Source organism: Panthera uncia (genome assembly GCF_023721935.1).
Source record: "Panthera uncia isolate 11264 chromosome B2 unlocalized genomic scaffold, Puncia_PCG_1.0 HiC_scaffold_24, whole genome shotgun sequence".
Taxonomy (NCBI): domain Eukaryota; kingdom Metazoa; phylum Chordata; class Mammalia; order Carnivora; family Felidae; genus Panthera; species Panthera uncia.
The window spans coordinates 8662460-8677502 of record NW_026057580.1 but is presented as its reverse complement, the minus strand read 5'-3'; the positions used below and the strand labels follow the sequence as shown (position 1 = coordinate 8677502).

Genomic DNA, 15043 nt, shown 5'->3' with positions numbered 1-15043 from the left:
TTCTTTGCCCAGATTTGGCTTAAAGCTCACCTCCCCCAGGAAGGCTTTCTGGGTTAGCCCTGCAGCTGACAGAGACAGAGTCAGACCGAGGGGTCCTGCTGTGCGCCCCCTGTGATCCCCATGTGCTTCCCACTCCGCAGGCAAGAACGTGCGGCGGTCCATCCAGGGTGTGGGCCACATGATGTCCACCATGGTGCTAAGCCGAAAGCAGTCTGTCTTTGGCGCCCCCAGCCTGCCTGCTGGCTCTGGTGCCACTGAGCCACTGGACCGAAGCAAGTTTGAGGACAATGAAGACATTGTGGTGATGGAGACCAAGCTGAAGATCCTGGAAATCTTGCAGGTGGCTGGGCCAGAACAGTGGTGGGAGGTGTTGGGAATAGGGCAGGAGAGGGGAGCCTGGGACAGGAAGGTTGGTGGGGTGAACTCCCACTCAGATTATAAGATCCAGTACTGGAGGGCTCCATAGTGATCGGCTGTGTAGCCCAGTGGTTCTCAAAGTGTGGTCCTTGGACCAGCAACCTCAGCCTCACCAGGGAACTCAGAAATGCATGTTCTCGGGCCCCGCCCCAGACCTACGGACCAGAAGCCTCTGAGGCAGGCCCACGGTCTGTGCTGTGACAAGCCCCCCGGGTGATTCTGGGGTGCACCAAGGCCTAGCTCCGTCCCTCCATTGTACAGATGAGGAAAGGAAAAGGGGGAGGGAACTTTCCCGCCATCACACAGAGATTCTGAAGCAGAGCTAGAGTCTTAAGAGCCATTTCCTGGTGAGGCAGATATAGTCTTTCCTGCTCTGAGTCTTGTCTGAGACCCCCTAGTAACACTTGGAGAAGGGGCTGGTAGGATCCCAAGGAGTGGTTGCTTGCTTTTGTCTTATTGTCAGCAGAGGACGGGAAGGGTAATACAATGACCTGCATGGGGACCCAGTCTGGGCAAGGCCTGGTCAGGGGATTCAGAGGAGGGGAGTCAGAGGAGGGGGATTCTGATTCATCTAGGGGCTAAGGGCTTCCAGATCTGTGTTCTGGGGTATGGCCAGAAGCTCTCTGTGCCCCATAAGGATAGAGGCCAGTCAAGGGTGTCCTCAAACCTTGTGTCCTCACCCCCTGGCCCACAGTGGCCTCTCCTGCTCCCCTTCAGTCTTCAATTCTCCACCCGCCTGCCCCCCCAGCCCCAGGCAGAGCAAGGTTGGAGGATGAGAGTCGGCCTCTGGGCCTGGGGAGCTTCCTTCTCTTTCCTGTCAGTATCTTGCCTGGGAAGGAGGGGCTGAGTGGGCTGGGACGGGGCAGGGGGTGTCTCTGCCTAATTTGGAGAGGAGGTGTCATCCCTCATCACTGGGTCAAGAGTGGAGGAGAGGGCGCCCTGGACCTCCCTGGGGAGAGGAGTCTCGATTTTTTAGGTTGTGATAATGCTGGAGCATCTGGAACGTCTATGCTGAGATACCCAAGTGCTAGAGCTCATTCAGGGTACCACCTTCCCCCCACCCCCGGGGCACAATTGGCCCTCTGACCTCAGTCCAATCGCCACCCCGTCCCTCCCCACTTCTCCAGTTCATCCTCAATGTCCGCCTGGATTACCGCATCTCCTACCTGCTGTCCGTCTTCAAGAAGGAGTTTGTGGAGGTGTTTCCCATGCAGGACAGCGGGGCCGACGGCACAGCCCCGGCCTTCGACTCCACCAGTGAGCCCCCACCGCTGCCTTCCCCACCCCTGCCTTCCCCCGCTTTCAGGCTGAGGCTATGTGACTCGCCCAGGGGTACACATCAGTGGGGTGGAGGCTGAGGGAGACCTTGGGGCTGGATCCCCAGCCCTGCCTCTGTTTCCCAACCTGCAAAGGCCTTTCCTCCCTAGTATCTCATTTATTTGCCACGGTAAGAGGCAAAGGCAGAGATCATCGTCTCTATTTCCCAAATGGAGAAACTGAGGCCTGTATAGAGGGGCGGGGACTTGCCTCAGGTCACAGCCAGTCAGAGGCTGAACCAGACCAGGACCCAGGTCTCCGGATGCCCAGCTCAGAACCCTGCTCACCCCTGCAGGGCGGTGGGGCTGCTCTGAGAAGGAGCACGCAGGTGGGGCTGCTACCCAACAAGTGCAGGGAACAAGGTGGTTTGGGGACCTGCCTGCTCCCTCCCCCTGTGATCCTTATCTTTCCTTGGCACGGACTGGCCACCTGCCCCCATCTGCCCACTCTTGCTCCCCACAGCTGCCAACATGAACCTGGATCGCATCGGGGAGCAGGCGGAGGCCATGTTTGGAGTAGGGTGAGGCCAGAGTTGAGGTGGGGGGTTGTGTGTGGGGTTGGGTGGGTGATGCTGACACCGGTGTGAGAACCCCCCTCTTGGGGTCTCCAAGGCTGGGTTTCCCAGGTCTGGGGCTGGCCCCTCCTCCTGGGTCATAGTCCCCGCAGCCCCTTGCCGGGCTCTGCGGCAGGGGTCTCCTTGGCTTTGTGCGTTTGCCCTGTCAGGCCTCCCCGGCCCCAGTGATACAGGGGCTGCTTGGACCTTAGTGTCATCTTGGTCATTCCCCTGCCCTCACCCAGGGCTGTTGTGCTCCTGTTTGTGCACTGGGATTTGGACCAGGTAGCTGGAGGGGAGCAGGGGGAGGTGGGGGGATAGCCCGCTGTACAGAGGGCTGGAGGGGGAGGGCTCCTTCTGGGGGTTGGGGCTCCTAACCATTTCCACGCCACACTCTTGGGATCTAGCGAAGCCTTTGGACCCCTGCTCAGCATGGCATTTTTAAATTCATAAAATAAAGCACGTGAATTACAAAGGAAAGCAAGTGCTTTGAGATACAGCTATCAAAATATTGAAGAAAACAAATTAGACACGCCAGTTAGATATGGGCCTTTTTATTAACACATTAGGTAACAAACTGGGCCAGGGCTATAATTAGTACCACGATTTCCAAGTGGCAATGAACGTACCTGGCATTTCGCGATTTCTGTAACACCCATAAGGTGATGTGAAAACATCTGTGATTTGTAGTGGTGACCGAATCACAGGTAGTGCTGATTTTTTTCTCACTGAAGGAAATGCTGCATTTTTAGTTAGAGGTTGGTAAAACCAAAGCCGTGGATTTTGCCCGCCCTCTGTCCACGGCCCCGGCCGATCTCTGCGAGTCCCTGGGGGGTGTCTGTGGGTCCCGTGTGAAGAGTCGCCGCTTCGGCTGCTTAATCCAAGGGAACCCGGGGATCACTCAGGGAGCTCAGGGCGTTGGCTGTTTACAAACTGGTGAGAAACCATCACTGCTTTCAGCAAGTATTGCACTGGGCGCTGCCTCTGCCGAGGGGGGGCGGGGAGCACGCTTTTCCCTTCGGCCGGCAGGGAGCTCACGGGCCGCCTGTTCCCCTCGCCTGTGCTGCAGGAAGACAAGCAGCATGCTGGAGGTGGACGACGAGGGCGGCCGCATGTTCCTACGGGTGCTTATCCACCTCAGCATGCACGACTACGCACCGCTGGTCTCGGGGGCCCTTCAGTTGCTCTTCAAGCATTTCAGCCAGCGCCAGGAGGCCATGCACACCTTCAAGCAGGTGCTGCTCCTGTCTGAGCCCCCTTGCCCTTGGGGAGGGGGAAGGAGGCCCAAGGGGGCTTCCCCGGGGGGGCTGGCCAGAGGACCACCTGGCCCCGGCACCGAGCAGGCAGGTGCGCTGGCCGGGCGCTGGCCTGTGCTGGGCACCGGGGGGTTGACTGTGACGTAGATGCTCACAGCTCAGGGGAAGTTCAAGATGCTTCTCTGGGGTTCTTGGCCTTGCTGAGCTCCTTAAAGGTGAAGGCCAAGTCTTGGGCCATCTTTATTCCCTCTCAGCCTGACTCAAGTCCTGTCACTTTTTATGATGTGGATGGCGCTTTATAGTTTAACAAACTACACCACGTGCACGTTTGCTAAGTGCTTCAAATCATGCCCGGCGTGCAGTCAGCCCTCACTAAGGTGACTGGTTGTGTGCTCGCCATGTCGTGTGGTCTTGACAGCTCCCTGGGAAACGGGACTGGCATTTAGTGAGGGTGTGCCAGACACTGAGCCTTGGCCTCATGTTAATGGAATTCTCGGGGCAGCCCTGGCAACGTGGTTACTACTCTCCTGTTTTTTTAGAGGGACATTGAGGCCCAGGAAGCTTTCCCTCCTTACCCACTGACCAGAGCAAGTGAAGTGGGAGCCGAGGTTCAGATCCCTCTTTCAGCCAGCATTCAGTGATGCCAGGATGCTTTGTCCTGCATTTGGGGTCCGAGTGACCAAGTGACAGGCCTTCTCAGCACAAGTCAATGAGTCGCTGAAGCCAGGTGATGGGGCAGCTCATGCCAAGGAGTGCAGGGAGGCCTTCGGCCATCAGGGAAGGCTTCCTGGAGGTGGTGGACTATGGCAGAGCCATACACATTGAGTGGGAGCAGAGGCACAATGGAGATGCCAGGACCAGAGGCCGGGGCGTCAGGCACCGGGGTTCTTTGCAAGGCGGTGGACCTGGGGGCACCCATCTCACCAGGCAAGCCTGCCTTCAACCTGCAGGTGCAGCTGCTGATCTCAGCTCAGGATGTGGAGAACTACAAGGTGATCAAGTCAGAGCTGGACCGGCTGCGGACCATGGTCGAGAAGTCGGAGCTGTGGGTCGACAAGAAGGGCAGCAGCAAGGGCGAGGAGGTGGAGGCAGGTGCTACCAAAGACAAGAAGGAGGTGAGCGAGGTCGTGGGGAGCTGGGGAGACAGGGCTTCCAGCGAGGGCGGGGCCTGGCTGACCCCCATTCCCTGTGTCCGCAGCGGCCCACAGACGAGGAGGGCTTTCTGCACCCACCTGGGGAGAAGAGCAGTGAGAACTACCAGATCGTCAAGGGCGTGAGTGGCTGGGGGCCCCGAGGACCCCCTGGAGGCTCTGGGGCCTGGCCTCTCCCGCCTCCCCACTCTGCCGGCCACCGGTCCTCAAAATTGACATCCTCTGGCTTTTCCTGTGCATTAAAAACAGCCCTGCCGAAGTCCAGATGGCATTATTTTAAAGCTGAAGGAATTTAATGAAATTCCATTTCACAGTCATATTGTTCTATTTACTTTTATGGGTGGGATTGGGTTTTTAGTGCTTCCCTGCCTCGTTGCAGTGATCTGACTCCGTGACCACGGCCTCCTTCCCCCTTCCTGTCCCCAGCGTGAGCTGGGACTTGGCTGGGGTTGGCCGGGGACTCCGACCAGCCTGAGCGGGGCCCTGGGTGGAGGGGGAGCTTGAGGAGGAGGGGAGGGGCTCTGGGCTCACCCCCCACCCTCCCCAGATCCTGGAGCGGCTGAACAAGATGTGCGGTGTTGGGGAGCAGATGAGGAAGAAGCAGCAGAGGCTGCTCAAGAACATGGACGCCCACAAGGTCATGCTGGACCTGCTGCAGATCCCCTATGACAAGGTGACCTCTCATCCCCCGGGCAGCTTCACCCTGAACCCCGGTCTAACCCAAACCGCACCCTAATCCCTGATGCTAACCTAACCCTGACTCTTGAAACAGAAGCTGTTTCCCTCTCTGGCTTCGTCCTGATAATCTCAGCTTCACTGTAACCTTTGGCCGGCCTCCCCTTGGTCCATGTGACCCCGGCCTCCCCTTGACCCATGATGTCAGCACAGGCTGACCCCTGACCCATGACCCCTCATACTGACCCCTGACTTGGATTCCACACCCTGGCCTCGCTCTGCCCTCCTACCCCGACCTGGTCCCTGACTCCAAATTGAGCCTCATTTCAACCTTTGACGCCCACACCTCCCCTTGACCGACCTTGATCTTGATACGTCTCAAGCCTCACACTGACTCTTGAGCCTGACACCATCCCAGCGTTCACCTGACCCTGACCCCTCAGCCTTGCTTCCCCGCTCCAGCCTCGCCTCAGCCGCTGACCCTCAGCCCCTCACACATTTCCTTGTCCTGACCTGGAGGCCCAGCTTTCACCTTGAACCTGGCCTCCTTGTGGTCCCAATCCCGAGCCCCGATCTGCCCCCACACCCGTTGAGCTCAGGCACCAGGCCCGGCCTCACCTCGTTCCTCCCCTCTCCGTGCCCAGGGTGATGCCAAGATGATGGAGATCCTGCGGTACACGCACCAGTTCCTGCAGAAGTTCTGCGCGGGGAACCCCGGCAACCAGGCCCTGCTGCATAAGCACCTGCACCTCTTCCTCACACCAGGGGTAAGGACGCCAGGTGGAGGCGGCTGGGTGGAGCGGGGCCCAGATCCCCCTTTCTGACGGATGCCCTCCCCGCTAGCTCCTGGAGGCAGAGACCATGCAGCACATCTTCCTGAACAACTACCAGCTGTGCTCTGAAATCAGCGAGCCCGTGTTGCAGCACTTCGTGCACCTGCTGGCCACGCACGGGCGGCACGTTCAGTATCTGGACTTCCTGCACACCGTCATCAAGGCCGAGGGCAAGTACGTCAAGAAGTGCCAGGACATGATCATGACGGAGGTGAGGACGAGGCCGCGGGGCGCATGGGAACTCATGGGTGGTGGCCACAGAGAGGGAGCGCTCAGGAGGCAGGGCCCGGAGTTGGAGGAGTCAGGCAGTGGGGTCACGAGAGGAACGCTGAGGGTGCTGGAAGGAGGAGGGAAAACTAAGGTCAAAGAGGCCGGTCTAGTAGAACTCACACAACAGGCCTGAAAGAGCTCAAACACGCATTCCTTTGTTTATCCTTCTATTATCATGTACTTAAAAATCATGAAGCACCTGTTCTGTGCACATGGGGGAAGGCACTGGGGTGTGAGCTCAGGGCGGGGGACCACATCCTTCGTACACGGGCCCCAGCATCGGGCACATCGTGGGTACACAGTAGGCCCGTTACCTGAAGGTATGAAGGGTCGAGGGCTGAGTCTACATCTGGAACAGACGTGGACTCTGCCCTGGAGCCTCTTACCGCATGGTGTGGGGGCAGGGGAGAAAGGAGCCCGTGAAGTGAGATGAGGGACCTAATAAACGAGACGCCCTGTGCTGGAAGTGCTGTGCGATGCGAATTATGAGTTGCTGTTATTATATTACTGTGAATAACATAATTGCTGACACGAGAGGATGCGGCATGTGCTCTGTGAGCCTTTAAATTACACACTGTGGGAGCACTGGTGGGGGTAGGGGGGGTGAGCCAGGCAGGGGTGGGATTCGCAAGGGCTTCCTGGAGGAGGCACCTCTGAAACATGCCTGGGTGGGACTTCTTTCCTTAGGGGAGGAGGGGGGCACTTTCTGGGTCCAGGGTTCGGCCCTGATGGCAGAGGGCCCGAAACATTAGCCTATGGCCTCGAGGGCCAGGCAGGGGGGGGGTTTCCGGAATGTCAGGTGAGGGCTGAGGTCAGAGTCCCCATCTCTCTCGGGTAAACCTAGGGCCTGCTGGACTCAGGGGGTCTGATGGGGCACCCCTCCTGCCTTCAGCTGACCAATGCAGGTGACGACGTGGTCGTGTTCTACAATGACAAGGCCTCACTGGCCCACCTGCTGGACATGATGAAGGCTGCCCGGGATGGTGTGGAGGACCACAGCCCCCTCATGTATCACATCTCCCTGGTGGACCTGCTGGCTGCCTGCGCCGAGGGCAAGAACGTCTACACTGAGATCAAGTGCACCTCCCTGCTGCCCCTGGAAGACGTGGTGTCTGTGGTGACACACGAGGACTGCATCACCGAGGTCCTCTGGGGACTGGGAGAGGTGGCTGGGGTGGGAGAAGGGTAGAGCCAGGCCTAGGCAGCCTTTCAGTCTTGCCATGGCAGGGCAGGAAGAGGTTGGTGAGGGAAGTGGGGGAGTGGCAGACATGGGGGCTGGTAGGAGGGGTGTGGGGAGAGGAGCAACGGAGAGGTCAGGGGGGAATCCGAGTGCAGAGAGGGAGAGCCTGGGCTGGCGGCCTTGCTAGCGCCCCTGACCTTGCTCTGGGCTGTGCAGGTGAAAATGGCCTACGTGAACTTCGTGAATCACTGCTACGTGGACACAGAGGTGGAGATGAAGGAGATCTACACCAGCAACCACATCTGGACACTCTTTGAGAACTTCACCCTGGACATGGCTCGGGTCTGTCCCCGGGGGGTGGGGCGTGGACTTGTGGGTGCGCTGTGCTGGGCAGGGGCGTGGGTGGGGGCCCCGGCAGCCTTCGGGGCGGGGGGCAGGAGTGGTGGGGCCCCCCAGGCATCTCACTCTCCCACCCCAGGTCTGCAGTAAGCGTGAGAAGCGCCTGGCTGACCCCACCCTGGAGAAATATGTGCTGACTGTCGTGCTGGACACCATCAACGCCTTCTTCAGCTCTCCGTTCTCGGAGAACAGCACCTCCCTGCAGGTGAGCCACTCTTGCCCGCACCGCTTTTGGGTAGCGAAGAGGGAAAAGACGATATATATTCCTGTTTGCTCTTGGCACATAAAGACGTAGCAGAAGGACATATACAAGTGTGTTAATTGCATATGCTGTGTAACAAATCACCCTAGACCTTAGCAGTTTAAAACAACAAACATTTATTCTTCTGTAATTTCTGCGGGTCAGGAATTGCAGTGGGGGCAGTACCCTAGAACAGGAATTCGTAAATTCACTAGGTATGACAGATCCCAGGGTGGCGGGGGGCAGCTGGCAGCACTTACTCCCCAAAAACAAGATGGTCATGCCTACCTCAGTGGACAGCAGAGTCAGAGCAGTAATCCAGAGGGTCCGATGTACAGAGATCTTTGGTGTTTGGCTTAATTGATCAGGTGCCCCTAGGACTGAAATAGACAGCCTTTTGAAGTCTTACTTACCTGTATCAGCAAAAAAAGTTCTAGGCTAGCCAACAGGAGTTTGTCTTAAATCACTGGAAGAGTCATGGCCCCTTAATCGATTCCCAGATTCTCAGATGTCATAGCCCAGAGCCTCTTGAAGGAAAGAGAGGCAGGTTCCCTTTAGGAGGGAGCCTATGACAATACCTAAATCCTAAAGAAACACTGGATGGACACACAAGTGACCAAGAAAGGGGCTACCTATAGATGGACTGAGGGTGGAGCAGGTCCTGGTCTCAGCATGGGTGGGTTTGTTTTGACACAAATATGTTTGTGCCCTGGGGCCTCTTTGGGACTATGGGTAATTGTATCAATTTTCCCCACCTCTCATGAGCCCCAGGGCAGAGTGTGGGAGAATGGAGCTGATGGGGTCAAGGTTGGCTGACACTTCTCGAAGTGTGCCTTTTCATAGCATAGTTTGGGTTTTGAACCATGTAAATATATCAACTTTCCACAATATTAATTTGTTAAAAACTTTTTTTAGAGGAAGGAAAAGGCCAGCAATAGGACTAGAAGCCCCAGGTCTGGACTTTGGGGAGTTCTCACAGGGCTGCCATGTACAGTCGGGCAGGTTGTGCACTGCCAAGAGGAAAGGGAGTACCTTTTTCCGATTGGCACAAAGACACATGGTATCTGTTGGAGGCCTTCTTCCTCTATCGTGCCCATTCTCAGTGGGCCCTGGTCACTGGGCCTGGGGCTTTCCAGGTTGGAGGGTGGGTCGGGCTGTAGCAGTAGGCGTGTTGCCTCTTGCAGACACACCAGACAATCGTGGTGCAGCTGCTGCAGTCCACCACACGGCTGCTCGAGTGTCCGTGGCTGCAGCAGCAGCACAAGGGCTCCGTGGAGGCCTGTATCCGGACCCTCGCCATGGTGGGTGAGTGCGCCAGGGGCACTGGCTAGCTCCAACCACCCCTCCCCTCCCTTCGCCACAGGGACGCCCGCCCTCAAAATAAACACGTTATTCCTAAGCTCGCTCGTCGTCTGCTTCCAGGTAGTTCTCAGTAGGTCCTTCTTGGTGTCCGACTAGCATCTTAGCAATTGAGAGAAGCTGTTCTCTGCTTTGAGCCGGTTCGCCAGAGGAGAATGCTGGGGGACATTCCCCAACCGAAGTTGCCTGTGCTTGCAAATGGTTTCAGGCAGAAGGGCAGCCTGTAAGATTGTTAGGGAGCATTGGGGAAGGGGAGGGGTCAGAGTGGAGCCAGGGTAGACTCAAAGAGGCAGAAACTCCCTCTTTTTACCCAAAAAGGGGGAAGAGGGCACCTCAGCCCAAGAGGGGGCCGGCGTGTACCCCAGAACCTTGGTTAGTTCACCCTGTGCCCTGGTCGAGCAGCCCCGAGCCTGGCCCCTCTGGCTGGCTGAGGCCTCCACCTGCCCCCCCTGCCCCCCACCCTCCAGCACCCCTCCTCTCTCCCCCCAGCCAAAGGCCGGGCCATCTCACTGCCCATGGACCTGGATGCACACATCAGCTCGCTGCTCAGCAGCGGCACCAGCTGTGCAGCTGCAGCCCAGCGCAACGCCTCCAACTACAAGGCGACCACGCGGGCCTTCCCCCGTGTCACGCCCACCGCCAACCAGTGGGACTACAAGAACATCATCGAGAAGCTGCAGGTGGGTGTGGGGCTGCCTGGCATCTGCCACGAGAGCTGCTTTGGAAGGGCATGTTCCGGGGAAGCATCCCTTCCTGTGTTGCCCCCGCTCCCCAGGAAGGAGTCCTCTGCTACGGGCAGGCCAGGGGCCGGGGACTGAGGGGCATCCTTCCAGGGGAAGCCAGGAGAACCCAGGCACCTGCTAGTGGGGTTGGTGCTCACAGAGGGGGTCAGGACAACTCTCAGTCCTTATAGCCCCTTCCTGTTTTTGCAACACATTATTGACACACACACTTCTGGGGGGTGTGGTGGCTTGCTATCCCCACGTGGCGGGAGACCGAGGCTCAGAGAGGGTGAGGGTGAGGGGTTTGCCCGGGTCACACAGCTAGACGAGGGGCTGGGTGAAAGGGCAGGGCTTGTGGCTCCCAGCCAGGAGCTCTGGGCAGACAGACATCCTGCATTGTTCAGGGTGGTTCCGTGGGTCCAGGGCCCCTCAGACAGGCTCAGAGAAATCCGTGGGGCCCTTTGGTGTTGGGGTGTGGGGAATGGCGGTCAAGCCTCACTCATCTCTTGGGCCTGGATGGCCTGCACCTGCCCGGTAGTGACTGTGCCGTGCCCGCTCCAGGACATCATCACGGCCCTGGAGGAGCGGCTGAGGCCCCTGGTACAGGCCGAACTGTCCGTGCTGGTGGACGTCCTGCACTGGCCCGAGCTGCTCTTCCTGGAGGGCAGTGAGGCCTACCAGCGCTGTGAGAGTGGGGGCTTCCTGTCCAAGTGAGTGCGATGCCAGCCCGGCCGGGGCGGGGGTGGGGGTGGGGGTGGCAGGTGCGAGGCAGCTTGGGACAGGGAAGGGCCCTGCGGGGACTGGACAGCCTGCGGGATCAGAGGGCCGGGTGTGTTCCCGCCTGGCACAGGGCAGGGGAAGTGGCTGGAGGGAGGCATCAGGGGCTGCCCCATGTGTGCCCTCCTTCCTCACTGGCCAGGCTGATCCAGCACACCAAGGACCTCATGGAGTCGGAGGAGAAGCTGTGTGTCAAGGTGCTGCGGACCCTGCAGCAAATGCTGCTCAAGAAGGCCAAGTACGGGGACCGGGTGAGTGGCCAGGCGGGCTGGACACCATGCAGGCCCGGCCGCAAGTGCCAGGGGCTCGGGGCCAGGACTGTCCGGCCAGGAGTTAAATGGTGAAAAGTGCCACTGTGGGCTCTCGCTCCCTGTCCTCCAGGGCAATCAGCTGCGCAAGATGCTGCTACAAAACTACCTCCAGAACCGGAAGTCCAGCTCGAGGGGGGACCTTCCGGACCCCATGAGCCCTGGTCAGTACCACCTGCCCCCTGGCTGTGCCTCTGGGTGACCCTTTGCCTAGTCCCTGGGCGCCCCTTCCGTTCCCCTGCCCCACCGGCTCCCCTCAAGCGGATTCCCCAACTTCAGGCCTGGACCAAGACTGGTCAGCAATTGCGGCCACCCAGTGCCGGCTGGACAAGGAGGGGGCCACCAAGCTGGTATGCGACCTGATCACCAGCACCAAGAATGAGAAGATTTTCCAGGAGAGCATTGGCCTGGCCATCCGCCTGCTGGACGGTGGCAACACGGAGATCCAGGTGTGGACTGGGTGGGGGTCCTGGGTGGTGCCTTCTACGAGGAGGTACAGTGTGCCCCGTAGCTGGGGCCGCAGGGCTAGGTGCTGGTGGCCGGCACGAGTCTGGCTACCCGTGGGCAGTCCCGCCTCCCATAACTGCCCCCCTGTCATGTGGCCTCTTTTCTATCCACGCAGACCACCCTGTTCAAGCCAGGCCTGAGCCTGTCTCCCCACCATGCTGCCCACATCACATCCATCATTCCTGCCTCTTGGCCTCTGCTCAGGCTTGCTTCCCTCCTCTTCCACATCCTCCTCAGCCTTTGGTGCCCAACTAAAGGACACCTTTGCCTCCTCTGAAAAGCCCCCTCTGATTGCTTTATCCTCATTCATTCATTCATTCATTCGTGCATTGTTTCAGTAAGTCCGCACCGAGTGCCTTCCACGGCCTGTCAGTGTTCTAGGCACTGAGGATTCAGTAGTGAACAAAAAAGACAAAATCCGTGTTCTCTTGGTCCTGTATCCTAATGAGGACAACAGCCAATAACCGTAATCCCCACATAACATGGAGAGCATGCTGGACAGTGATGATGGAGGTGAGGGGCCTAGGGAGTGCTGGGGCAGGGATCAGGGTCGTGTCCTGGAAAGGGGAACGTTGGACCCAGAGGTGAGCATGTGAACAGGCGGGCGCTGTCCTGGGAGAGCAGGCAGCAGGTGCAAAGGCCATGAGGAGGAAGTGGCTGATGTGGCTGGAGAGGGCAGAGGAGTGGAGAGTGGTGGGCCCTGGGGTCAGAGAGGTGGCAGGCCATCGTGTGGCCTCATGCGAGCTGTGAGGCGTGGCTTTTCCTGTGAGTGAGATGGGGCGGCTGCAGGGTTTCAGGCAGAGGAAATACGAGACTTAGACTTCTGAGGGACGTCTCTGCTGCTGTGTGGGGAGCAGACAGAGGGCCAAGGGCAGATGCAGATGGGGGTGAGGAGCCTGGGGTGGGCCTCCAGCATCACATGGACAGCAGATACGGACCCTTCCCCTCCGCCTCCACAGTCCTGACCGACCCTGCCCCAGCCTTAGTCCTGGGGCACGTCTAGGGGCTTGTCTGTGGTCCTGCAGGTGCTTTTCCCTGCAGCACAGGATAGAGCCCTCCAGGGACCCAGCAAGGGCTGCTCAGAGCCAGGCCCAGTGCTGAGGCTGTCCCTCATCTCACCATCTGCCCCCAGAAATCCTTCTACAACCTGATGACAAGTGACAAGAAGTCAGAGCGCTTCTTCAAGGTGCTGCATGACCGCATGAAGCGGGCCCAGCAGGAGACCAAGTCCACGGTGGCCGTCAACATGAATGACCTGGGCAGCCAGCCGCGTGAGGACCGGGAGTCGGCAGACCCCACCACCAAAGGTCAGAGGTCACAGCAGTACAGGATGCTGTACTGGGTGCTGGGCCAGGGTCAGAGGCTTCAGGGTGAGGGGGGTCACGGGGCGAGATCTGCAGGCAGGGGCCTGGGGGTGGGAACGCAGGGTCTGGTTACTTCCAGCAGCCCCAGCCTTACCGGGCTTCGCCCTGCAGGCCGCGTGGCTTCCTTCTCGATGCCAGGCTCCCCATCCCGCTATTCGCTGGGCCCCAGCTTGCGCCGGGGGCACGAGGTGGGTGAGCGCGTGCAGAGCAACGAGATGGGCACGTCCGTGCTCATCATGCAGCCCATCCTGCGCTTTCTGCAGCTGCTGTGTGAGAACCACAACCGAGACCTGCAGGTGAGCGCCTGCCCCGCCCCTCCCCCAGCCAGCACGTGGGCCCCCGCCCTCCCTGTCTGCCGGTGCCTGGCTGCTCTGTGGCTGGCGGTCATGCCCTGCGGTGCTCACCGTCGTGGTCCCGTGCAGGCCTCTGCCTCCCTGCGGGAGCGGTGCCATGTCCACCCTTCTGTGCTCTGCAGAACTTCCTGCGCTCCCAGAACAACAAGACCAACTACAACCTGGTGTGTGAGACCCTGCAGTTCCTGGACATCATGTGCGGCAGCACCACCGGTGGCCTGGGGCTGCTGGGGCTTTACATCAATGAGGACAACGTGGGCCTTGTCATCCAGACCCTGGAGACCCTCACTGAGTACTGTCAGGGCCCCTGCCACGAGAACCAGGTAAGTCGCCATGAGAACCAGGAGCAGCCGAGGGGGAGTGTGGAGGTGTGGGTGGGTGGAGCAGGCTGGGCAGGGGAGACACTGAGCCTCTGGAGCACCACAGTTCTGAGGGGCCTGGGCCCCGTGTCTCCCACTGCCTCCTGCCAGACCTGCATCGTGACTCATGAGTCCAACGGCATAGACATCATCACGGCCCTGATTCTTAATGACATCAGTCCCCTGTGCAAATACCGTATGGATCTGGTGCTGCAGCTTAAGGTGGGGCCCGTGGCACTCCAAGTGAGTGTGCATGGGATGTGTGTGCACAAATGCACGTGACGCGACCTGTGTTGAGTGTGCGTACCGGGGTGTGTTGGCATGTTTAATATGTACGTGTCAATATGCATACGTAAATGAATGTGTGAGCAAGCGTGTTGGACGTACACTCTAGGAGCAGACGTGTTCTGGGTTTATCTGGGGGTCTCCCACGTACATGTCTGCTTTCTGGGGATTGCGTTTGCTTGCCATGGGGTGGCGGTGAAGACAGCTAGTGGGTGGGCTGGATTTGCAGGACACTGCTCAGCAAGTCCTGGGGGCCAGCGGGGATGGGAAGGTTACGGCGCATCTTGCAGGCCAGGAGAGGCTATTATGGAGTTGACAGTGGAAGAGGTTGTTGGGGGGCATCGTAGGGGCTCTCAGACTGTGGCCTGTCCCCCTCTCCCCACCTCTCCCCACCTCTCCCCAGGACAATGCCTCCAAGCTGCTCCTGGCTCTGATGGAGAGCCGGCACGACAGTGAAAACGCTGAGCGAATCCTCATCAGCCTGCGGCCCCAGGAGCTGGTGAGGCTGGGGCCAGGGGTCAGGTGGGAAGACGTGCCTGGCTGGGGTGTAGGGGAACGGGGATCGGGGCATTCCCTACGCGCCAGGAAGGCGGCAAACAGGCCCTGCCCTGCCAGGTGGACGTCATCAAGAAAGCCTACCTGCAGGAGGAGGAGCGGGAAAACTCGGAGGTGAGCCCACGGGAAGTGGGCCACAACATCTACATCCTGGCGCTGCAG

General features: G+C 59.2%; 1 protein-coding gene across 1 annotated transcript in view; it reads left to right on the top strand.

The window, feature by feature from the left end:
- Positions 1 to 15043, top strand: part of ITPR3 (inositol 1,4,5-trisphosphate receptor type 3) — a 67345-nt gene that overhangs the window by 43099 nt on the left and 9203 nt on the right. The window contains exons 22-45 of the mRNA XM_049653438.1: positions 141 to 340; positions 1545 to 1674; positions 2197 to 2254; positions 3357 to 3522; positions 4494 to 4658; positions 4742 to 4816; positions 5242 to 5367; positions 6014 to 6136; positions 6213 to 6413; positions 7365 to 7616; positions 7869 to 7994; positions 8131 to 8256; positions 9477 to 9597; positions 10141 to 10331; positions 10935 to 11083; positions 11293 to 11401; positions 11532 to 11622; positions 11738 to 11907; positions 13098 to 13272; positions 13441 to 13625; positions 13805 to 14005; positions 14153 to 14263; positions 14730 to 14825; positions 14942 to 15043. Coding sequence (XP_049509395.1) covers positions 141 to 340; positions 1545 to 1674; positions 2197 to 2254; positions 3357 to 3522; positions 4494 to 4658; positions 4742 to 4816; positions 5242 to 5367; positions 6014 to 6136; positions 6213 to 6413; positions 7365 to 7616; positions 7869 to 7994; positions 8131 to 8256; positions 9477 to 9597; positions 10141 to 10331; positions 10935 to 11083; positions 11293 to 11401; positions 11532 to 11622; positions 11738 to 11907; positions 13098 to 13272; positions 13441 to 13625; positions 13805 to 14005; positions 14153 to 14263; positions 14730 to 14825; positions 14942 to 15043 — 3449 coding nt within the window. The remainder of the gene's footprint in view (positions 1 to 140; positions 341 to 1544; positions 1675 to 2196; positions 2255 to 3356; positions 3523 to 4493; positions 4659 to 4741; positions 4817 to 5241; positions 5368 to 6013; positions 6137 to 6212; positions 6414 to 7364; positions 7617 to 7868; positions 7995 to 8130; positions 8257 to 9476; positions 9598 to 10140; positions 10332 to 10934; positions 11084 to 11292; positions 11402 to 11531; positions 11623 to 11737; positions 11908 to 13097; positions 13273 to 13440; positions 13626 to 13804; positions 14006 to 14152; positions 14264 to 14729; positions 14826 to 14941) is intronic.